Here is a 25,895-nt window from a genome sequence, read left to right as displayed (position 1 = left end):
AAGATCTTAAGGGTTTCCCAGATGACTCAGTGGTAAAGAATCTGCCTGCCAAAGCAGGATACAGGAGATGTGGGTTTGATCCCTGGGTTGAGAAGATCCTCTGAAGAAGGGAATGGCTACTTACTCCAGTATTCTTGCCTGGGGAAGTCCATGGACAGACGAGCAAAGGCTATGATCCATAAGATCACAAAAGAGTCAGACATGTGAGCATGCCTACACACATGCAGAGATCTTAACATCACATTTTCTCCTTGTTCCTTGAGAACTGAAAATGAAATGTGTTCTGAAAAGATTAGTGAATCATAAGTGACATAAATCAGAACTGTCCCAAACCCCTGGAATGACCACTTATGAAGGGGGTGGGGGTCACTACTGGGGTCTCCTGGCTTCTGCCTTGCTTTTAGATTCCCATAGAGTTCTACTTACCCTTGGCAACATGATTTTCAGATAAAGCAAAAACAACCATGTTATTATTTTATCTCCTTTATGGTATTCTGGATCTTTCATTCATTTTCTCATTTATTCATTAATTTATTGAATCCATCAAACATACATTGAGCATTTACTGTGGACCAGGCATTGTGTCAAACACTGAACATACAGTCCAGAGTGGGAAAGACAATTGTAAACCAGTGTGATAATTGCTACAATAGAATCATGTGCAAGATGCTGGGGTGGCTTCAGTTCAGTTCAGTTCACTCCGTCATGTCCAACTCTTTGCAACCCCATGGACTGCAGCAATGCCAGGCCTCCCTGTCCATCACCAACTCCCAGAGTTTACCCAAACTCATGCCCATTGAGTCGATGATGCCATCCAACCATCTCATCCTCTGTCATCCCCTTCTCCTCCTGCCCTCAATCTTTCCCAGCATCAGGGTCTTTTCCAATGAGTCAACTCTTCGCATGAGGTGGCCAAAGTATTGGAGTTTCAGCTTCAACATCAGTCTTTCAAATGAACATTCAGGACTGATCTCTTTTAGGATGAACTGGTTGAATCTTCTTGCAGTCCAAGGGACTCTCAAGAGCCTTCTCCAACACCACAGTTCAAAAGCATCAATTCTTCAGCACTCAGCTTTCCTTATAGTCCAACTCTCACATCCATACATGACTACTGGAAAAACTGTAGCCTTGACTAGATGGGCCTTTGTTGGCAAAGTAATATCTCTGCTTTTTAATATGCAGTCTAGGTTGCTCATAACTTTCCTTCTAAGGAGTAAGCGTCTTTTAATTTCATGGCTGCAGTCACCATCTGCAGTGATTTGGGAGCCAAAAAAATAAATAAATAAAGTCTGCCACTGTTTCCACTGTTTCTCCATCTATTTGCCATGAAAAGGAGAATTTAATTTTGTTTGAGGAAGGCAAGTCAAAGACAAGTTAGTTGTCACCGGAGAACACCATAATTGTCATTGAAGAAACATACCTGAAAAAAAAAAGTATACTGAAGGAAGAGGGAAATGAATGTGCAAAATTGTAAAGGTGTGAACCAGGCCAGTGAGATTAGGAAAGAACAGGTAATAGAGAAGATAATAGGGGTAGGATTTTAAAAGGCCTGTGATATGCAGATGATACCACTCTAATGGCAGCATGCAAAGAAGAACTAAAGAATTTCTTGATGAGGATAAAAGAGGGTAATTAGAAAGCTGGCTTAAAATTCAACATTCAAAAAAGTAAGATCATGGCATGCAGTCCCATAACTTTCTGGCAATCAGATGGAGAAAAAAATGGAAACAGTGACAGTCTTTGTTTTCTTGGGCCCCAAAAAGCACTGTGGATGGTGACTGCATCCGTAAAACTAGAATTTGCTTGCTCCTTGGAAGAAAAGCTATAACAAACCTAGACACTGTATTGAAAAGCAGAGACATCACTTTGCTCACAAAAGTCCATATAATCAAAGCTATGGTTTTTCCAGTAATTATATACAGATGTAAGAGTTGGACCATAAAGATGGCTGAGGGCCAAAGAATTGATACTTTTGAACTGTAGTGCTGGAGAAGACTCTTGAGAGTCCCTTGGACTGCAAGGAGATCAAGCCAGTCAATCCTAAAGAAAATTAACCCTGAATATTAATTGGAAGGACTGATGCTGAAGCTGAAGCTCCAATACTTTGGCCACCTGATGTGAAGAACTGACTCATTAGAGAAGACCCTGATAACTGGGAAAGATTGAAGGCAGAAGGTGAAGGGGACGACAGAGGATGAGATGGTTGGATGGTATCACCCACTCAATGGACATGAGTCTGAGTAAACTCTGGGAGATAATGAAGAACAGAGAAGTCTGGCATGCTGCAGTCCATGGGCTCTCAAAGAGTCAGATACAATTGAGTGACTAAACAGCAATAACAACAAGACCCATGAAGGGTTAAGATTGTGGAGCTCATACTAAGAGATGCTGGGTTTCAAGCAGGAGTGTAATATACTCAGACTTGTGCTTTAGGGATATCATCCTGGCTGCTGGCATGCTGGGTAACAAGTAGGGGAGGAAAGACAGAGTTGAACCACGTAAAGGTGCCAGTGAGAGGACCACTGCAAAAACCTGAACACAAGTTTCGAAGGAGCTGATTTTAGACCACAGCAGTGGGATGGAAGGAAGAGAGGGAGATTGAATATTTAACAAGGTAAAATCTACTGAGCACTGTTATTAATTTAGAGGAATCAAGGAAAAGGAAGAATCTATTGGGTAAGGGAACCAATATTCCCTCTTCCCAAGGGGGGTGTGATTTACCATGGAACTGGGCCCTACGTAAACTTACATGGACCTGCAATTTCTGAATTTTGACTTTCACTCTGGTGGTTTTTTTTTAATCTTTTCAGGCAGTGCCTCAATACTGGAAGGCAGGGTACCTCGGGAATCAGGTACCTTTAGGAGATAATTTCACAGAATATCCAAAATCCTTCAAAGGTTCAGACTAGAAAAGCCAAGTAATAAAATGCTGACAGTATGAAATGTGATGAAATATAGACCTGCCAAAGAGATGATTGTGTGTGAGGGTGTCAGAGTCACATGACAGATGTTGATACATATTATGCCAAATGCTCTCATAAGGTATATTCATGTGAGAAATGAGCAAATTGATATCAATAGTAGACTAGAATGCCATATTGGAGAATGAGACAAATATATGGTAGGTTTTCTTGAAAGTGAGAAACGCTGCCTTGAAAAATAGCGCCAATAGTTTAAATTATTTGACAATCAAAATGAACATTATGAATAGTGTTTAGTATATCAGGCAATGTGTGACATGTGGTATACATTGTTTCTTTTAATCCTCAACACAACTCTACAACGTACACAACTCTGTTGCATCATTTTAGAGCAGAATCAAACTATTATGATAAGATTGTTCAGTTTTACAAGGATTAGAAGTTGGTTGAGGTCTTACCACTGCAGATAGCCAGTTCACAAGTCTGGGAATAAACTGGCATCCTTACCTTTTCCATAAGTCTCTAGATAAGATGAGGAGTAACACTTTCTTAGGATTAACACTTTAAATTTTTTTCTATTCAGATGTCTAGGATATTTCAACATTCTGGAGAGGGTCGGTTTATCAAATCTCATGTTATCAAATTAAGGTATGTAAACTTGGCTTGGGGCTTCCCAGGTGGCGGCAGTGGTAAAAAATCTGCCTGCCAATGAAAGAGATGCAGGAGACATGGTTTTGATCCCTGGGTTGGAGGGCATGGCAAGATCCCCTGGAGGAGGGCATGGCAACTCACTCTGGTATTCTTGCCTGGAGAATCCCATGGACAGAGAAGCCTGGTGGGCTATAGTCCTAGGGTCTCAAAGAGTTGGACACCACTGAAGTGACTTAGCCCATAAAGGCCAGCCCCTTTTGATTATCCTCACTTTCAGTTCAGTTCAGTCGCTCCGTCGTGTCCGACTCTTCGAGACCCCATGAATCACAGCATGCCAGGCCTCCCTGTCCATCACCAACTCCTGGAGTACACTCAGACTCACGTCCATTGAGTCAGTGATGCCATCCAGCCATCTCATCCTCTGTCTTCCCCTTCTCCTCCTTTACCCCCAATCCCTCCCAGCATCAGAGTCTTTTCCAATGAGTCAACTCTTCGCATGAGATGGCCAAAGTACTGGAGTTTCAGCTTCAGCATCATTTGTTCCAAAGAAATCCCAGGGCTGATCTCCTTCAGAATGGACTGGTTGGATCTCCTTGCAGTCCAAGGGACTCTCAAGAGTCTTCTCCAACACCACAGTTCCACCTACCCAAAAACCAGACTATGATTTTCTCTTCAATAAGGTTTTTCCTCGAATGCTCCTGCATTATTTTATTTCTAATGCCTTTTCACTCTGTTCTGATAAAAGGCAACATATATAAATTGAAGATATGCATTATCAGAGGCTAAAGTTACTGGAATTTATCCTGAATATATTTTAATAGAAAGTCCAAAAGGCTTGGCATTTACTGAAATAATATATCTTGTTTTCTATCAATTTTGATAAAAATTGATGAAATTTTAAAATTTTTATTGTGATATCAGTTTACACACATACATATTTATACACATGAGCTTCAAAGGTGATGCAGTGATAAAGAATCCACCTGCAAGGCAGGACACTCAGATTTGATCCCTGAGTCGGAAGATCCCTTGAAGAAGGAAATGGCAACCTACTCCAGTATTCTTGCCTGGAAAATCCCATGAACAGAGGAACCTGGCAGGCTACAGACCATGGGATTGCAAAGGGTCAGACATAACTTAGTAGCTAAACAACATATATATCTATATATAGAGATATATATGCACATGTGATAATATGCATATACATAAATATGGAAATACACATATATATTTGTAATACTTATTTACTTCACTTCTTGATGGTAAATATACATATGGTCAAGAGTCCATGTCTTTTCTATCCCTTTTCCCCTTTCTACTCTCCTTTCTTCCTTCATTTTTTGTATATTTCCAACTAAATTTGTCCTCAAAATATAACTAGAAGGTTTCTAGACCTCTACACATTATTGTAAATTTTTATATTTGAACTTATCAAATGATCTCCTTTTATAATTGCTTTCTTTAATCATCCATGTTTCAAACTCATATTAACTGACTACCAAGCCCCAAAATACCAATGGCTCAACACAATAAAGATCTATTTAATTTCCATGGTACAGTCCAAACAGATGTGGCATAAGTGGATGTAGGAATGATTGGGATTGTAGAATGGACTTGCCCACTGAATCTCTGGGTGGCAAATAAGGGAAGAGTGACAGCATGGAGGATGGTACAGGGAGTCTTCCAGGGCCAGGTCTGGGAGCAGGTACATCATTTCTTCCCACATTTCATTGTCCAGGATTCACTAGAGAGTTTCAATAAACTTCAAGGAAGGCGAGGAAATGAAATTTAGCTCTTGCTTAGAAGACAAAGCTTAGAAGAAGGGTTTGGTGAGTACAAAGCATTGTCTTTGCCACACCACAACTGAGGAATAATGACCTTGGTTACAACTTGGTTTAGAATCCCTTAAAAAGCAAATCACTTAAGTGCACGCGTAAAGCATGATTTCACGAACCTCTCCTCCTCCCACAACCTCCTCTTTTTGAAGTTCAAAAAGGTTACGAAACTAAAATTATCTCACAGCTAGATGGTGAACTAAGTTAGAGGCAAGAATAATGTTTTTTCCAGCTATTTATCTTAGCCGGTATTCCTAGAGATCATTTAAAAATCTGATATGCACACATGCCACTCACTATGTTTCTTTAAATCTAGTGTGAATCATAATGTGTAAAAATAGTTCCTGGTTAGAGAACTGACTTTATTATGATTACCTCTATCTGCTTTTTCCTCTTTAGTCCAGATCAAAATGGTATGAACATTCGTATGGTGCTTGTGTTTCAATTCCCATCCACCAATAGTGCTGAGCAAGTCAGGAAAAAAATTGAAAGGATTCTATATCAAAGTCTGAAGAGAGAACCGATGCCTTTGACTATATACAAACCATCATTTACACTCACACGTAAGTCCTTTTACCATCTTTGTGGTTCCCTCCCTTCACAATCCTCTTTGTATTTTTCATAAGAATTCAGGTCAATGTATTCTCTCATTTCAAGAATTCACCCTTGATAAATGTATGTCAGTGTGGATTAAAACTAAAATAAAAATTTGCTATGAGGTAAAGTCTAGTTTTATGATTTTTTTTTTCATATTTAACTTGGGCATCACTATGGGTTTTTAATTCAGCCCTGTATGTGAATTTTCATGTTGGATCTTTTCAAAAGCATGAACGGGTAGGCAATAATTGCACCAGATGGAGGAGCCTGGTAGGCTACCGTCTATGGGGTCGCAAAGAGTCGGACACGACTGAGCGACTTCACTTCACTTCACAGGCTCAGGGAAGGTGTCAAACATGGGACCTGCAAGCATTGGCGGCGGGGGGCGGGGCAGGGGCGGTATTAAAGCACAGGTATCCTGACTCCCAGAGGCCAGTTCTGGGGGTTAGCTTCCATAGTATCAAAGAAACAGAATCTTTATGAAGGTTGAAGCCTGTTGGAAGAAGCATTAACATGAACCGTAAAGAGATTCTCTCTAGCTTATTTCCAATTTAAAACAATTTTAGTCATCTCCTCACAGATTCTTCAGAATACAAATTCAGGAAAGCTGTCATTTCATTTTCCCCCAAAAGCAGGAAAAAAAATGGAGCTCAAAAAGGTTATGAAAGTAAAACTAAAACTGCCTCACAGCCAGTGGGAATCCAAACTGAGAGACATTTCTGTTTTTCTGTACCAACACAAAATTGGAGAAAGTAAAATAATGTATTTCAAATAAGACTATAAGTGCCAAGATCAGGGACTGTGTCTTTTTATTTTCTTATTCCTCCCCCTGAACTCTAGCATATGTCTCACAGGCATTAGGTATTCCAACTCTGTTCATTGTTTCTAATTAAGTATTTCCAAATGTGGTTGCTTCTGATTTAATACCAAAAAATAAGACTTGTCCTTTAAATCTTGAATCTTTTCCCCTCCCAACAACTATGAATTTAAAAAACAGATTGTCTAATTTCTCTGTTGTTAGAAAACCAGGAAAATCCTTTAAATACATTTTGATAGAATCCCCATGCACAACAGTGATAACTTCTTCATAAAATAATTAGAAATGATTAAGAATATGGTATCCGCCTTTTTTTTTAAATCAATTATATTCCAAAGAAAAACATGGCATTGTAAATGGCAATGTCAAACTAAATCTCAATTCCTTGTAATGTAATTGTGCCTAACACATGATTATGTAAGCTAAAGTAAAATATCCACCATAAATTAAAATTGTAGAGTTTCTTATTTTACAATTTTAAAAATCATTTTTCAGCCTTCCTGGTCATGTATACTGACTTTTCATTATTATATTTATAAATAAATATACATTTATTACATGTATATTACATATATACATGTATACTGACTTTTAACATTAAATGATATTCTATGACCATCCTTGATAACCAAAATTCTACCACATACATTTTCTTCTGCTACATACAAAGCTCACACTAAATAAAGAGAAGTAAAATGTCCAGGAGACTTCTAATAGGATTTGGGGCTCACATTCCTCTTATGGGAAAGTAAGTAATGTTGCAGAAAATATGATATACTTTCCTACTTTCTAACAAATAAAACAAATACCAAACCACCCCAATCAAATGAAACTAACTATAAAGGAGCACTAAGATAAGTTTGAAGGGGAAAAGGTGTCACAGAAGGGAGACATAAAGTGGAGGGAGAGATAGGGGGCTGGCTGTATACAAGAGACCTTCATCCCTCCAGTACCTGCTGACTTCCACCGTGTTCGCTGTGAGAGTCATCCTCAGTGAGAGAAGCCATCAACCTGCAATGACCAAGTTCCCACCCTTTGTAGTCAAAGGCCTGGGAATTGGTCTGTGAGGGACCTGGGATGCCTATCAACCTGGCTTCCAGGCACATGCCTAACACACATAGGCTAGTCCAACTGCTACAGCGAACACCAATTGTGATGGGAATAGAGGTTGTTTCCCTTACTTTTATTGGAGCTCCCACAGAAATCAATCATGGACATTTATCCTAATCATTCTCTCCTCATTTCCTAACTTCTGTTTTTTGGTTTCTTAGTGAAAATCAGAAAACAAAATGCTACCTTTTTAGAGTAAAATTATACATTTTTGAACCAAATCAGAGTAGAGGGTTATTTATATATTTCTTGGTTACAAAAAATATATTATATGGATTCTTTGGGCAATAGGCATTTTATAGTAACCATTTGAACAAAATCACATGAAAATAGGAACATACACTTCCACCAACTAATTCATGTTTTGTTTATTCCAGCTATCGACAACAAAAAGATGAGGAATTTTCTCAATAGTCGTAAGTTCCAAAGCCCATGATTAACTGTCTATTTCATAGCAAAGATAATTAATAAAAGCCCAGAAAGTTGCAAGTAGAATTTACCACATTCTTTTATGAGGTATAATTGATATAACATTGTATTAGTTTTGAATGTACAATGTATAATTATTTGATATCTGTATTTCAAAATGATCATAACAGTAATCCTGAGCTGTTTTTTTCTGTTGTAAACCACTTAATCTTTTTATTATGTTTTATTATTGTTGACATTTTAAGACATTTAAATTTATACATTTACGCCAAATACAATTTTCAGTGTTTTGACTTACAGAATGTGGTAAAAAATTACATAGTATTCTTGATATTACATACATAACATATGTAGCTATATTTCTAATATCTTGCATGCATGTGTGCTAAGTTCCATTAGTCGTGTTCAACTCTTTGTGACCCTATGGCCCATAGCCCTCCAGGTTCCTCTGTCCATGGGATTCTCCAGACAAGAATACTGGAGTGGGTTACCGTGCCCTTCCCCAGGAAATCTTCCCTACCCAGGGATGAAACCTGCATCTCTATGTCTGTTGCATTGGCAGGTGGATTCTTTACCACTAGAGCCACCTGGGAAGACCAATTTCACATTTTACTTATCACTAATCTTTACATGGACTTCCCAGGTGACTCAGAGGTAAAGAATCCACATGCCAATGCAGGAAACACAGGAGATACAGGCTCGATCCCTGGTTCAGGAAGATCCTCTTGAGGAGGAAATGGCAAACCATTCCAGCATTCTTGCCTGGATAATCCCATGGACAGAGGAGCTGGCAGGCTACAGTCCATGAGGTTGCAAAGAGTCAGACATGACTGAGCACCAGCACAAACTTTATATACTCTATTACTAATCTTTTTCAAAACAATATGTTCCATTTTATCCCAACAGTCACAGTCATTTACCCATCACTAAAGTCTCTTGCTTGATTGTTGTTCAGTCACTAAACCATGTCTGATTCTTTGTGACCCAAAGGACAGAAATATGCTAGGCTTCTTTGTCCTTCACTATCTCCCAGACTTTGCTCAGATTCGTGTCTATTGGGTCAGTAATGCTATCTAACCATCTCATCCTCTGCCGCTCTCTTCTCCTTTTGCCTTCAATCTTTCCCAGCATCAGGGTCTTTTCCAGTGAGTCAGCTCTTCACATCAGGTGGCCAAAGTGTCGGAACTTCAGCCTCAGGGTCAAAGTCTCTTGTTATACTTTTACTATTTCCCTTTCTTGAGTCTTGATTTGAATTCACCTTTTTGCTTGCTAAACTATATCTTTAAGTTATTTTTCAATAAGACAACTACATAGATGGTGTATTTTTGAGAAGTGGCATATATCAGAATCTCTTTCCATTGCCTTTATCTTAATGTTTTATAGGATTCTTGGATCATAAATTTTCTCAAATAACTATATATATATATATCATTCCACCTTCTTCTAGTGTTTTGTTATAGAGCAGAAGTCTAAGGCTGGTGTGATTTTTATTCTTTTAGGTTATCTTTTTGGTTCCTGGAAGAAGGTAGGAAATCTTTATCCTATAACATTTTTTTTTTTTTTTTTGGTCAAGAGATCTAGATGTGTATTTGACACTGAACCTTGTCTGGGACACTATGAGATTGTCAACTTGTACACTGTTTTTTCTCATCCTGGAAAAATATTCTTCCTTTATAAATTTGATGATTGACTCTGTTTTAACTGGTTTGGTTTTTTTTCTTCCTCAGGAACACAAATGATTTATTATCTGAATGTCCATTTACTGAACTCTATGACAATCATTATTTCTAGTTCCAGTTCAGTTTCAGTGCATTATGAAAGATCTCATCAGATCTATACTCCTTACAACCACTTACCTCAATCGTCTGGTGTCACATTTTCTCTTCTTCTATGTGGATTTATTATCTGTTATGACATTTCTGTGATTTCTTGAATTTTCTTGATTGACATACAAATCTTTTGTTGTGTGTACTCTTTTGCTGTGTGTACTCTTAGATTTTCCCCTTATGTTTGGCTACCTTTGTTTTATTAAGGCCATGTTTTCTTGAATATCTTTGCTGATACCAAGCACAAGTTCTGAAAATTTCTGAGGAAAATTTTCAGTGATATGTCTGTCTTCTAAGTTTATATATCATCTTATTTAGAGGGTCTTAGCCATGCCATACAGTTAGATGCAGGATTAAATTTGGATTTTAAAAACAGAGTATATAAAAATTCCATCAACCACCCACTTTAGGGCACCACCAGCTCCAGCATTCACGGGTGCCAGTACTCTGTCATTCTCTGTTTAAATTCCTTTTCATAAGTCCAATCACAGTGCTATAAAAAAACACCTACCACAGACTGGGTAGTGTATAAACAGCAGAAATATATTGCTAATAGTTCTGGAGGCTAGAAGTCCGAGATTGTTGTGAGGTGAGGGCCCACTTCCTACTCACAGATTCTTGCTGTACAGTCAAGTGGTGGAAGGGGCTAGGGGTTCCTCTGCAGACTATTTTATATGGTACTGATCCATTCATGAGAGCTCCACTCTCATGACTTAAGCACCTCTGGACGGCTGTACCTATTAATACCACCACCTTTAAGGGTTAGGGATTTCAACTATAAATTTGGGGAGTACACATTCAGACCATTGCATGAAGTAACCACACTTTCATAGAACTTTTCATCTTTCCTGTGTTCCTAGATGAGATGGTGTGCAGGCATTGTGGCTTCTGAATGCATACATAGAGAAAAGAGTTGATGGGTCACGACTGGAAGGTTCAAACTAGAGCTTCTGTTTGGCGAGGGACTGGTGAATTATAGCTTTACTTCTGGTGTGGAAAATCACAATATCAGTGGCTTTGTCAGAATTGTTAGGGTTCTCCACACAGTTCTGGTTCAAAGAAATAGGTTGGGCAGTCCAAGAAGTTGTTTTTTAAACCAACCCACTGAATACTGCAGTTACTGAAAATTACCTCCAAAGTGTATATATTTTTTTCTTATCTTTCCTTAATTTTTGGTGATTTTGTTCCTTTTGCCTTTGAGCAATACCATAGACTCAAATTTTTCATCTTCAGTCTGAGGATAATAACATCTAATAACATAGAGAGATAATAACAGTTATTAAAATTAGGGCAAGTGCATGTAACACTATGTACAGAGTCTGGATCATAACTAGTAGATATTATTTTTATTATTATTACCTTCACATTTATTTTTAGGGGAAATTGGGAGAGGAAGCATTAGACTCTACTCATGTGGCACCATATTAATGGAGAAACTCTACATGATGGAATTATGATAAATTTATAAATATGATTTCAAGCAACTATTTTTTAATCTGTTTCTTAATAAAACCTCTTTTTCAAAAAGTGTATTGTTAATAAAAATATAAACATTAATAATTAGAAGGCACATTAATAAAGTATACTAATACACTATCAGGTATTATTTAGGGTTGAAGTCTAATCAACTGAGAATTTGTTATCAGGGAATCAGAATATGTTAAAAAAAAAAACTAGTCTTTTTAAATTTTAGAAAAGCAAGATAGTCATTAATATTTAAGATGGTTAAAATTCAGGTTTCAAAGACAATGTACAGATTTATGTCAAGGCAGAATCATGGCTGACATTCAGTGTTGCACTCTCTCAGTAGTAAGAATATAAATTTCGATTTAGAGCCTTCTAATCCTTCCAATATCCAACTCTGTCTCTTGCCAGCTGTGTTACCTTCAGTAATTTATGTTCTTTTTGTTTCCTCATTTAAAAACTGTTTTGCTACACATGTATCGAAAACTCTCAGCAGAGGATCTACACATTTTTATGCTCTTAAATTATCTATCTACTTATCTATTTATTCATCTGTATATGCTCCATATAGAGGCAGAAGTTCATTCTGGTTTGGATACCTTGAAATGTTGGTAAATATTTCTTTTGTACCTCTCTGGGAATAGTAGCACCCCTAGAGAATAACCCCAGAGACTGAGTACTAGAAATGGGTTAAAGAGCAACAGGTTTAATGGACCCTCTAAGCATCTGCGCCCAATGCAAATCAGGATGTGCTTTTTTCCCCTCGTTTTCATGAAATCAAGGTAACACTTGTTTCTGTGACAGGCTGTGGAATAAGGGTGACACCTTCATACATGCCATTACCAGCATTTGCGTCTGCGGAAAGAATTGTCCAAGGAAGTGAAGCAGCTCTGGAAGGGGAGTGGCCATGGCAGGCCAGCCTCCAGCTCATAGGGTCTGGCCATCAATGTGGAGCCAGCCTCATCAGTAACACGTGGCTGCTCACGGCAGCTCACTGCTTCCGCAGGTAAGTTTATTAGAGCTCTTGTGAGTCTTGTTTACTCAGTTATTAATTACCATCAATTTAGTGCCTGGGAAGAGTCCAATCTCACCAAATTAGGCTCTACTCCACTCTAGATGGACGCTGTCCCCTAAATGCATAATGGCTGCTCCCTGCCCCAATCGAACTCATCCCCTCACCCTTCTCTCAATATATATCATGTTTGGTTTGGTGAAAACCAAACCAAAGAGCCATTCTTATGGCTCATACCATCTGTTTCCTTGTATGTAGCATCATGAAACTATGCGATCTTTTTCTACTACATCATAAATTATTTTAAAGACTATTATACATGTACAAATTTAAACTTCTGTATATTTAAGGAAAATTCTGACACTTTTACTTTTAAAAAATTATTTCATCTATCCTCCAACTATCAACATCCACCACCACTTATAGGGAAAAAAAAAGCAAAGGTATCATTTTTGAAGCTCTCCCTTACAATTTTGGAGAAGGAAATGGCAGCCCACTCCAGTATTCTTGCCTGGAGAATCCTATGGATGGAGGAGCCTGATGGGCTGCTGTCCATAGGGTCGCACAGAGTCGGACACGACTAAGGCAACTTAGCACACATGTATGCATTGGAGAAGGAAATGGCAACCCACTCCAGTATTCTTATCTGGAGAATCCCAGGAACGGAGGAGCCTGGTGGACTATCTATGGGGTCGCACAGAGTTGGACACAACTGAAGCGACTTAGCAGCAACAGCTTCCAATTATCCAAGAACCATGTGGGCTGGTAAAGAATCTACCTGCAATGGAGGAGACCTGTGTTCGATTCCTGAGTTGGGAAGATCCCCTGGAGAATGGAAAGGCTACCCACTCCCATATTCTGGCCTGGAAAATTCCATAGACTGTATAGTCCATGAGGTCACAAAGAGTCAGACATGACTTAGCGACTTTCAATTCATTTCATGTGGGCTTTTCTGGACTAGAGAGGTGTGTGGATGGTGGGAGAGATCTACCAACCTATATCACTGGCCTCACAGTGTGGAAGATGGGTCCTACAAAACCTGAAAAGAGCTCTCTGTTGGCTTTCACAGTTGTAACTCTTAACACTTAGCTATATCACTTCACATACACAGACGTGCACAGGCACGCTATTGCCCAAGATCAGGGACACACTATCTTTTTTCCCTGAGGTTTCAACATCAGGGTACAGAGAGTTTTTCCTTTTAAACCCTCAAAAGACAAAAGTTCTGAAAAAGGTCCTGGCCAATGACCCTGTTCACACACCCTTTCAGAAGAAACTATCCTTGGTGAGTCTAGGTGGTGCTTGATCATCCTTCTAAGGGTAACACCCAAATTGTTCTAAGATGCCTACACCTTTATTTATGGAGTAGATGTGTAATGAGAATGACCTAATGGATTTAAGTTGATTGTCACTGTCTCATGAAAAAAGAGAAAAAGGATTCACATGTACGCATTTACAACCTCAGTAATATCATCGTGCTCAGGTAAACTTGAGTCTCACTAACTTTTCAAGGCTTTATGATTTTCTCATGCTTATATAGTCCTCCATTTTTCATACATTTTTAAAATTTATAACTGATATTTGCTTACATGAATTAAAAAGAAATAAGCTCAGAATGTAAAGTCTTTAACTATTGAGTGAAGAATACAAGCTATATAGACTGAGATCCATGTTCTAGCAGGTCCAGTGCCATTTCTGTGTGGGCAGACATATAGAGGGACTAGCCATTGAGTTTGATAAAACAGAGATAACTGGTGATCTTGATAAAAGAAATTGTGATGATGTGATAGGGGTGAAAATGAGAGAGAAAAGAAAGAGAAGGATAGGATGTAGTGAGTTTAGACCCCACTTTCAAGGAGTTTTTAATGAATGGGAGCAGAGAAATTTGATAGTCCAGGGTGGCTGTGGATTCTAAGGAGGAATTTTTTTTTTAATGTGAGAACTGTGATAGCATATTTTTTGCCACTAATAATAAAGAGTTTGAAATTATAATGATTCTGGAGAGGAAGGAATCAATTTTGCATGTGATATAATTTCATATAATTGCATAATGAAGTGCACTATTGTGAAGGAAAAATAAGGGTACTTTGAAGACAATATCACAATTATCCAAATACTTTTTAAAATTTTATGTTTTTTCCTACAGAAATACTATATTTAAAAAATCATATATAAGACAAATGTTAGTACCTTTATGCCCATGAAAAATGATCCCTGTCTTTGTGAAACAAGTGTATATAGGGAAAAGTTCTTGACAGGATATCATGAGACCTGGGCCATCTGTCTCTGACACTAACCAGCTGAATACATCATGTACCTGGCCAAGTCATTTAATTTCTGAATTTCAGTGTTCTTATCTGCAAAGCATGCTGAACTGTGCCTATTATTTGAGTCTCCCTTTCTGGTTTTTCATGCATGAAGAGATAGGTATTTCTGTTTTGTCTACTCAGTTGGTTTACAAGATCCTTAAGGACTGAAGTAATATGTCTTTGTAGATTCCAGAATTCTAGTTTTCAAATGAATGCTTCATCCTTAAAATTTCTGCTTTGAATTAAACCTTCCTTTATTTTTTTAAAATATAAATTTATTTATTTTAATTGGAGGTTAATTACTTTACAATATTGTATTGGTTTTGCCATACATCAACATGAATCTGCCACAGGTATAAACATGTTCCCCATCCTGAACCCCCCTCCCTCCTCCCTCCCTATACCATCCCTCTGGGTCATCCCAGTGCACCAGCCCCAGGCAACCAGTATCATGCATAGAACCTGGACTGGCGATTCATTTCATATATGATATTATACATGTTTCAATGCCATTCTCCCAAATCATCCCACCCTCTCCCTCTCCCACAGAGTCCAAAAGACTGTTCTATACACCTGTGTCTCTTTTGCTGTATTGCATACAAGGTTATTGTTACCATCTTTCTAAATTCCATATATATGCATTAAAAGAAATCAAAATATGCGTAGAAACGAGTGAAAATGAAAACACAACAACCCAAAACCTATGGGACACTGTAAAAGCAGTCCTAAGGGGAAAGTTCATAGCAATACAGGCATACCTCAAGAAACAAGAAAAAAGTCAAATAAATAATCTAACTCTACACCTAAAGCAACTAGAAAAGGAAGAAATGAAGAACCTCAGGGTTGGTAGAAGGAAAGAAATCTTAAAAATCAGGGCAGAAATAAATGCAAAAGAAACAAAAGAGACCATAGCAAAAATCAACAAAGCCAAAAGTTGGTTCTTTGAAAGGATAAATAAAATTGACAAACCATTAGCCAGACTCATCAAGAAACAAAGGGAGAAAAATCAAATCAATAAAATTAGAAATGAAAATGGAGAGATCACAACAGACAACACAGAAATACAAAGGATCATAAGAGACTACTATCAGCAATTAAACCTTCCTTTAAAGTGTAAATAAGTAGAGCAGCTGAGAGAGGAGCCCCCCCTCCCCAACAGCATACCCCAATTCCTTGGCCCCTAGGCTCTGCCTGCTTATCCCTGGGGCAGTACAGAGTACTTTGAAAGCCACTGATCTTTCAGGTTTTTCATTACACTTAAAGCTTTATGATTCACCAGCACAGTAATCCTGCATGAACAGGGAAATTCCCTTTTTAAATTCTCTTATGTGTAATTTCCTTTTACATAATTTTCCTTTACAGAGAGAATTCAAGTTTCTATATATTTTTGTCATTCTTGAAAGGGCTGATTAGACAAACAGGGAACTGAGGTTTAGGGTAGAGCAGGGAGTAAAGAGATGATAGAAGGATGCAGAATTTGCTTGTAGTGTAATCTCATGGTAGAGAAAAGCATCTGTGTTAAGGGAAAGCCTCAAAAATAGTAAAAGGGACTGACCAGGGCAGATGAAAGGGTAGTGGGAGCTCTAACAGCACAGCAATGAGTTAAGGCTGCTTTTAGCCCTTGAGTATTGGGGTAGGGTATGGGCACTGGGTGGAGAAATAATCCTGTATACACATGAGGGTTTGTGAAGAAGACAAATTATACTTTGTCTCAAAGATCAAGATAAGACCTAGTAAACAAGAGTCAACAGGTTAAATCATAAAATAAGAATGGAGAGAATGCCTCATACAGAAGGAAATGCCTCTTAGGGTGATAATGTCCAAAACAGATCAAAATTAATTTCTATACACTTCACTGAAATTAGAGAAAAAAATCAAATCTGAAGAGTTTCTAATGAACAAAATTAAATGTTAATTTAACATTAAAATGTTAGAATTAAAATGTGAGAAACTAATTGTATAGTACCCATTATTATTATTCCAACTGCAGCATGGAATTCCACTTAGCTATTGTATTCTTTTAAATTTTAGAACTTGTGAAACATTTTAAGAGCTTTCCTACTCTCACTTGTATCATCAGTATTTTAACCACTTTTTTTACATAAGGCCATCAATTGCAAATTCTCTCGCTATAGGAATTTTTCAGGGACATAATTCCAATAGTTGCTGAGAATACTGTCTCAACTGTTTTTAGAGGATACAGTTAAGTATAACTAATCGTATTCTTTATTTTTTTGCAGAAATAAAGACCCAAATAGATGGATCGTTACTTTTGGTATAACTATAACACCACCTGCAGTGCAACGAAGTTTGAGGAAAATTATCATTCATGAAAATTACCGTAAAGAAACAAATGAAAATGACATTGCTTTGGCTCAGCTTGATACCCGAGTTGAGTTTTCAAATGTAGTTCAGAGAGTTTGCCTCCCAGATTCATCCATAAAGTTGCCACCTAAAACAGGTGTATTTGTCACAGGATTTGGATCCATTGTAGATGATGGTGAGTTGTTCAATGTAATTTACTTAGTACAAATTTATCTTGGGATCTAGTGTGCCATCTAGGGGATACCTCTTTAGACTTTTCATTAAAATGTTCATGCTTCTAACGTATATGGGCTTCCCTGGTGGCTCCAATGGTAAAGAATCTGCCTGCAGTGCAGTAGACCCGGATTCGATCCCTTGGTCAGAAAAATCCCCTGGAGAAGGAAAGTATGGCTCTGAGAAGAACAAGGTGCTGTGTGTTAAAGTAAAAAAAGTAAAAGGAATCATATACCCATCCTTGAGGAGTTCACAATTATTTGTAGCAGTCCTGGGGCAGAGGAGAGTTCAATAACATGGATAAGATGAACAGATGGTTCTGGGTACTCTAAGAAGGAACAAAATGCTATGGGAGTACAGGGAAGTAAATTACTACAAATTGTATATTCACCAGATATAAACACTCCTGGCTTGCGTATACTTCATATGCTTTTTTTTGTTTTGTTTTAATTCTTCCTAATTTTAATGAGGATATACAATGGTCATAAACATGGAAGTGGTTTGTGAATGTTTTGAGACTAACGTATGCAGTATTTTTTCCTCCTAACCACTGGCCTTCTTCTCTGCTGGTGTCATGTTGTTGGTATATCTTCAGCATTTGCTTTGTTTCTCATGCTTTGAGACATTCTGAAATAACACTGTACAGCATAGAGCAGGGCCCTGTGCAATTTGTATCCTGGTTTATACTTGAGTAGATTTTGGAAAATCAATGAACTTCTCTGAGCCTCAACTTCCTTATGTGGAAAATGATGAAAAAAAGTCATATGCACACAATATTGTGTGTAGTTTTGAGGGTTCAAAGAACTTTTGAAGGTCCACAAATACGCAAGAGTCAGACACGACAGCAACTAAACTACCACCACCACATATATGTGTACTGTTTCCTTGCATGTAGACATTTATGCCACAGAAAATAAAATTAGGCAATCATTAATAATGAAAAATCTAATGCTTTTACTCCTAAGAATATACAATTCATGTGTCTTCTGACTCTTAGATATAGCTGTATTCAAAGAACATGTTTTGTTTTTTCATTTGTTTGTGTAATAGGACCAACACAAAATAAACTACGGCAAGCCAGGGTAGAAACCATAAGCACTGAGGAGTGTAACAGAAAGGATGTATATGATGGCATGATAACTTCAGGAATGTTGTGTGCCGGATTCATGGAAGGAAAAGTAGATGCATGTAAGGTAAGTCCAAAGTCAAGGTCGACACTTCAAAAGGAAAGTTTCCATTAATGATTTCTAATTTGAGCCTATATGTTTACCTGAAAGAAAAAAATGACATGAATTTTATCAAAGAATCAGTTTACCTAAATAACCAATGATAATAAAAATTATTATATTGAGTGTTTATTAAGCAAAAACAATGCTAAACACTTTCTATACATTATTTCATGTAATATAATGAGATGGACATAGTTCAGTTCAGTTCAGTCACTCAGTCATGTCCAACTCTTTACAACCTCATGGACTGCAGCACGCCAGACCTCCCTGTCCATCACCAACTCCCAGAGCTTGCTCAAACTCATGTCCATTGAGTCGGTGATGCCATCCAACCATCTCATCTTCTCTCATCCCCTTCTCCTCCTGCCTTCAATCTTTCCCAGTATCTCTTTTCCAATGAGTCAGTTCTTCACATCAGGTGGCCAAAGTATTGGAGCTTCAGCTTCAATCAGTCCTTCCAATGAATATTCAGGACTGATTTCCTTTAGGACGGATGGGTTGGACTTCCTTGCAGTCCAAGGGACTCTCAAGAGTCTTCTCCAACACCACAGTTCAAAAGCATCAATTCTTCAGCACTCAGCTTTCTTTATAGTCCAACTCTCACAACCATACCTGACTACTGGAAAAACCATAGCCTTGACTAGACTGACATTTGCTGGCAAAGCAATGTCTCTGCTTTTTAATATGCAGTCTAGGTTAGTCATAACTTTTCTTCCAAGGAGCAAGTGTCTTTTAATTTCATGGCTGCAGTCACCATCTGCAGTGATTTTGGAGCCGCAAAAAATAAAGTCTGACGCTGTTTCCACTGTTTCACCATCTATTTCCCATGAAGTGATGGGACCAGATGCCATGATCTTCGTTTTCTGAATGCTGAGCTTTAAGCCAACTTTTTCACTCTCCACTTTCACTTTCATCAAGAGGCTCTTTAGTTCTTCACTTTCTGCCATAAGGGTGGTGTCATCTGCATATCTGAGATTATTGATACATCTCTTGGCAATCTTGATTCCAGCTTGTGCTTCTTCCAGCCCAGCGTTTCTCATGATGTACTCTGCATAGAAGTTAAATAAGCAGGGTGACAGTATACAGCCTTTACGAACTCCTTTTCCTATTTGGAACCAGTCTGTTGTTCCATGTCCAGTTCTAACTGTTGCTTCCTGACCTGCATACAGGTTTCTCAAGAGGCAGATCAAGTGGTCTGGTATTCCCATCTCTTCAAGAATTTTCCACAGTTTCTTGTGATCCCCACAGTCAAAGATTTTGGCATAGTCAATAAAGCAGAAGTAGATGTTTTTCTGGAACTCTCGCTTTTTCTATGATCCAATGGATGTTGGCAATTTGATCTCTGGTTCCTCTGCCTTTTCTAAAACCAGCTTGAACATCTGGAAGTTCACAGTTCACATACTTGTTGAAGCCTGGCTTGGAGAATTTTGAGCATTATGTTACTAGCATGTGAAATGAGTGCAATTGTGTGGTAGTTTGAACGTTCTTTGGCATTGCCTTTCTTTGGGATTGGAATGCACACTGATCTTTTCCAGTATTGTGGCCACTGCTGAGTTTTCCAAATTTGCTGGTGTATCAAGGGCAGCTCTTTCACAGCATCATCTTTTAGGATTTGAAACATCTCAACTGGCATTCCCATCACCTCCACTAACTCTGTTCATCGTGATGTTTCCCAAACCCCACTTGACTCTGTATTCCAAGATGTCTGACTCTAGGTGAGTGATCACCCCATCGTGGTTATTTGGGTCCTGAAGATCATTTTTGTGCAGTTGTTTTGTGTATTCTTGCCACCTCTTCTTAATATCTTCTGCTTCTGTTAGGTCCATATCATTTCTGTCCTTTATTGTGTCCATCTTTGCATGGTACTATTGACGTAGTACCATGACGTAGTACTATTTACAAAATAGAAAATTAGTCTATTGCTCCCGTTTCTGGTTCAGACAACCTCGTATGCTCTATTGTTATTTTCTAAGGCAAATTTGTAATCAAAAGGCAGAGAAACCTCTCCTCTGAAAAGCACTTTATTCAGCTGTATCATCATCTCTCATCTATCTTGTTTTTATCCCACCTCCTAATCTCTCTACTTTGTTCCACTCATTCTTTCATGCCATTGATGCCTAGAATAGATTCCACCTTAGTTCTAACTTCTGCAATATTGTCATCAGCTCATTTAAATGCTGGATCCTTAGTTCGTAGATCTCAACCTCCAGGGACCTTCACTCCGCCTCAGTCACCTATTCCTAGGGCCACACCTTGAACCTTGTCATCAAAAACTGTTCCATCTCCAATGACACTAAATTCCCAAATCTTCCTATTTAACGACTATCCTCAGTCCTTTCTGCCTGATTTTCAACTACTTCTGTTTCTTTGGTCACACTGTTATAATCCAACCTACCAATCCTCACTGCCCAACATACACAACTTACACACATATTCTTTGTGTCCCTTCTCTGTTTTATTTTCATTTCTAGCTCTTACACCATTCAATGCACAATATATTTTATTTAACTGTCTCACTAGCCTAGAAAGTGAACTCTGTGAAGGCACTCATTTTAGAGCATCTATTTTATTTACCTCTGTTTTATGAATACCTCAACCAGTCTTGGCACAAATATTTGTTGGCTGAATACCACCCTTCTTCAATTTCACAGAGTCTTGTAGAGCACAGATTATCTGCTGTTTCACAGTCCATTAATTCTTTCCTTTCTTCCACTGTTCACTTGTCCAATTTAGATTTCACTGTGATCATTTTTTAAACATTTTTGCTTATACCCCAAACCCACTTGATGTTCTCTCTTCCTAGTGTTTATGTCTGACAAGTTCCAAACCTGGAAGAACTCAGTTATTCAGACTCTCTGCCTGCATCTGGGAAGTCATATGCTCCTGAAAAAAATACAGCAGAACACATGGCTCCAGTATGTGTTCCACATAACAAAGCTGACAACCTTACTATTTTTGTTGCTTTTTCCTAAATTTACCTTTCTCTGAATTCTCCCACCATTCTACACTTTCCTTAACTTCCAGTTTTTCCTGTCCATTTATTCTCAACTGATGATTCTGTTTTGAATTTTCAAAAAAAAATAAAGTCATAGTAAGGAATTTCCCCATCTTCCTAGCATCAAACGTTGCAGATCTGCCTTTATCTGGACCCTTCTCATCCACCTTCAGCTTAGGTTACTACAGAGAAGTTGCTCCTTCGCTAAGGATAGCCCTTTCCCCACTGTTCAAATTCCTCTTCTTGTTGACCTTTTGGGGAAGTTTACACTAGCAATTGGGCTTCCCAGGTGGCACTAGTGGTAAAGAACCCACCTGCCAATGCAGGAGACATAAGAGACGAGGGTTCGATCTCCAGGAAGACTCCTTGGAGAAGGAAATGGCAACCCAGTCCAGTATTCTTACCTGGAGAATTCCATCGACAGAGGAGCCTAGTGGGCTACAGTCCATAGGGTCACAAACAGTTGGACACAACTGAAGTGATTTAGCATGCATATATTAGCAATTACAGTCTCTCTTCTTCCAGAGTCAACATTTCTCTTGTAACTAAATTCTCTATTCAGATCTCTCAAGTCATGGAAAAAAAAAAAAAAAAAAGCCTTCAGCTAGCCTCTCATTTTATCTCTTTACCATCAAATATTTGAGAAAATGTTTATTGTCACAATTTTCTCATCTCTCACTAACTCCTCAGACTGTTTCAATATGGTTCCTGCCCTATTGCTTCATCAAAATCTCTCTTCCTAATGTTTTCAATGAATCACTAATGACCATCAACAATTTGAGGGGGTCTTTTTTTCCTCTTACCAGTATTTAATAGTGCTTACCACTCCCTCTTTATTGAAATATTGTCTTCTCTTGGCTTGTAATAATTTTCACTTTGCATCTCTGTCTGCTCCTTCTCTGTCTCCTTTTCAATGTCCTTCTCTTAATCCCACCCATTACATGTTAGTTTATGCCTGTTTATCCTTTCACTCGATACTTTCTCCCCAGAGAATCTAATTCTCTTTCATAGCTTCAATTATCTTTTTTTTTTTTTTTTTTTTGCCGATACTACATAAAATTTTACTTTTAGCCCCATCCTCTCTTTTGATCTCCAGATTTATCTATTCTATTCCTACTTGGCAGCTCCAGTTGGATATTTCAAAGGCACTTCAGATTCAAATGTTGTACCCGATTCTGCTCTGATTCTTCTCCCCAACTAATCTTCTTTCTGTGTTTTGTATTTCTGTAAATGGCATTCCCTTTCATTCTGTTAGATACGCCAAAGGCTAGAAACGATTGTAATTTCTCTTTATTCCATATTCAAATAACCACCTAATCCCATGGATTTTACTTCCTTAAATCTCTCTCCACCATCTTTTGTCTTTCTATCCTCTCTCAACCTCTCCTCCCCTTCCTGTCCCTTGACCACCTCCCATACACATTAACTATCTAGTTTATCTCTTTGTATTCATTCTTATGATCCTGTAGTGCATTAGTCAAATAAATTTCAGGATGGTTTCTAACAGGATGCAATCTGATCATGTTAACACCCTCCTTAAAACACTGTGGCAAAACCAATACAATATTGTAAAGTAATTAGCCTCCAATTAAAATAAATAAATTTAAATTAAAAAAAATAAAAAAATATAGATCTGAAAAAAACACTTAAATCTTCAGTGCTTTACCTTTATTTTTATCTTATGATAAAAACTTCTTAAAAAGACCCATAGGACTTTATATAGAATAGCCTCTCCTTACTGCTATGGCCTCATTATGTACCACTTGCTCACTTGCTGTCCTCTCTCCAGTCTCCTATTTCTACAAGCCTTTGCATATGCCATGTTGCTTCATGACACAGAGCATTTGTCATGCTTCCCTCTGTCTAAAACACATTTCATTCACGCCTTGCTTTTCATGATTTACTCTCTTCCTTCAGCTATTTGATTGATTACATTTGACCAAGGGAAACATCCCTAACCTCCCTGACTAGTCAAATCCCCCTATTGTATGTCTCCATAGCACTCATAACAGATGTCATTTGCATATTTGTAGGCTTATTTCATATTTTTTTTTCTTATCCTAAATGTCAAGCTCTATGAGCATAGGGACAGTTCATTTTTGGTCATTGTTAATCCTCAGTGCCCATCAAAATGCCTGAGACACGTAGCGAAGTGTTAGGTCACTCAACTGTGTCCAACTCTTTGCAACCCCATGGACAGCAGCCCCCCAGGCTCCTCTGTCCATGGGGTTCTCCAGGCAAGAATACTGGAATGAATAGCCACTCCCTTCTTCAGGGGATACTCCCAACCCAGGCGTCCTCAATACCCAGGGGTCTCCTGCATTGCAGGCAGATTCTTTACCATCTGAGCCACCAGGGCAGCCCTGTGACACATAGTAGGAACTCAATAAATAGTTGATAAAAGAAAAAACAAATGAAGCAAGTGGGAGAGGCACAGAGAATTTATCCTGTGTATCTTACCTGAGATCACACAACAAGTAATTAATAGAGCTGGACCTGAAACTTGGGCAGTTCAACTACTGAGACCACAATCTTAACCTCGATACTTGCGTCTATTTATTTGCATAATCTTCTTTGATTCAAAAGAGATTTAAGAAGGATTATATAAAATTCAGAAAGCAAACATAGATAGAAATAGGTAAGTGAAAGAAAAGAAAGCCAGAGTAGGTTCATAAAATACAGTCAAGAGCTAACATACTCAGAAGAGATCACAGAAAATTTCTGCTGCTGCTGCTGCTAAGTTGCTTCAGTTGTGTTCGACTCTGTGCGACTCCATAGACGGCAGCCCACCAGGCTCCTCTGTCCCTGGGATTCTCCAGGCAAGAATACTGGAGTGGGTTGCCATTTCCTTCTCCAATGCATGCATGTATGCTAAGTCGCTTAAGTCGTGTCTGACTCTGTGCGACCCTATGGACAGCAGCCCACCAGACTCCACTGTCCACAGGATTCTCTAGGCAATAATACTGGAGTGGGTTGCCATTTCCTTCAATGTACAAATACCAACCTCATATTAAATATTTTAGATAAATGCTTACTAAATCATGCTTAAAGTGTCTAATAAAGCTAGCAAAAAAAATATGTATGCTGAAGCATAAATAATGTAGCCATTCCATATAAATTAGTATTGGTCTTTCTAGAAAATAATTTACTTAATAATTTAGCACAAAATTTTAACTCAGTCAAGAGATCCATCATATAATCTGTCTCTAATCTGGTTGCATGCTCTATGTAACTTTTTCCATTTTTCCTCTGGAAGACATGATTGCAGTGATTGTCCTACTGAATTAAATTAGAGTTAACAATCTCAAATTTTTTTTTTTTCTCTAGGGAGATTCTGGTGGACCTCTGGTTTATGATAATCATGAAATCTGGTACCTAGTTGGTATAGTAAGTTGGGGACAATCATGTGCTCTTCCCAAAAAACCTGGCGTCTACACAAGAGTGTCTCAATATCGAGACTGGATTGCCTCCAAGACTGGTATCTAGTGTGAACTGACCCTGAATTTTATCCATCGCACATAGAGCTAAAACTCCTGCATATTATGTATTATTTATATTCTTGTGATTTGAATCAGTTCTTTTGCTGAATGTCAAGAAGTCCTTCAGAGACAGAGCAATCTAATATCATGAGGTGAACTTTGTGTACATGGGACAGAAATCTTTCTCTACCTCACTCACATGGGAAATTGTGATCGTATTAATCAGATGAATATTTATATATACTTTCCTTCCATTGAAGATGGGAACATCATTTTCCACAGGATATGAAGTGCTGCCAGGGCTCTCAAAATCTTACCTCATATAGTACCTGGAGCACTTGGGATTCATCTAGCAAAATATGAAACAGCAACCATCCTTGAGGATTTAGGGCTCCAGTATTCTAGGACTGATTACTGGACCTTCAATGGCTTGAATGGAGTATGTGAGATTTGCAATATAACTTGAATTCTACCCTGGGTTTACAAATAATAATACAGAATAAATAATAAATACAGAATAAACACAAAATAATACAGAGTAAATAAATAATAAACCATGAGAATTGCCATGTAAAAGGTGTTTAAATATATCTGAACTTGCTATTAACATTGGGTTATACACATCAGTGCTAGCTTCAGAACACATGTTGTATTGTTAATAAGCATTTCTGCTTTCTTCTTTA

At 38.1% G+C, this 25,895-nt stretch overlaps 1 protein-coding gene across 1 annotated transcript in view; it reads left to right on the top strand.

Annotated features, from left to right (window-relative positions):
- Window positions 1–25,656, top strand: part of LOC129657093 (transmembrane protease serine 11F-like) — a 61,381-nt gene extending 35,725 nt beyond the window's left edge. Inside the window, exons 4-10 of the mRNA XM_055587409.1 lie at window positions 3,505–3,569; window positions 5,807–5,970; window positions 8,309–8,347; window positions 12,455–12,656; window positions 17,212–17,471; window positions 18,560–18,702; window positions 25,061–25,656. Coding sequence (XP_055443384.1) covers window positions 3,505–3,569; window positions 5,807–5,970; window positions 8,309–8,347; window positions 12,455–12,656; window positions 17,212–17,471; window positions 18,560–18,702; window positions 25,061–25,219 — 1,032 coding nt within the window. The 3' untranslated portion in view covers window positions 25,220–25,656. The remainder of the gene's footprint in view (window positions 1–3,504; window positions 3,570–5,806; window positions 5,971–8,308; window positions 8,348–12,454; window positions 12,657–17,211; window positions 17,472–18,559; window positions 18,703–25,060) is intronic.
- Window positions 25,657–25,895: the final 239 nt, after the last annotated feature.

Source organism: Bubalus kerabau, chromosome 7 (genome assembly GCF_029407905.1).
Source record: "Bubalus kerabau isolate K-KA32 ecotype Philippines breed swamp buffalo chromosome 7, PCC_UOA_SB_1v2, whole genome shotgun sequence".
Classification (NCBI taxonomy): domain Eukaryota; kingdom Metazoa; phylum Chordata; class Mammalia; order Artiodactyla; family Bovidae; genus Bubalus; species Bubalus kerabau.
Note: the sequence above shows the minus strand (reverse complement) of the source record. Positions and strands in the feature narration are given on the sequence as shown.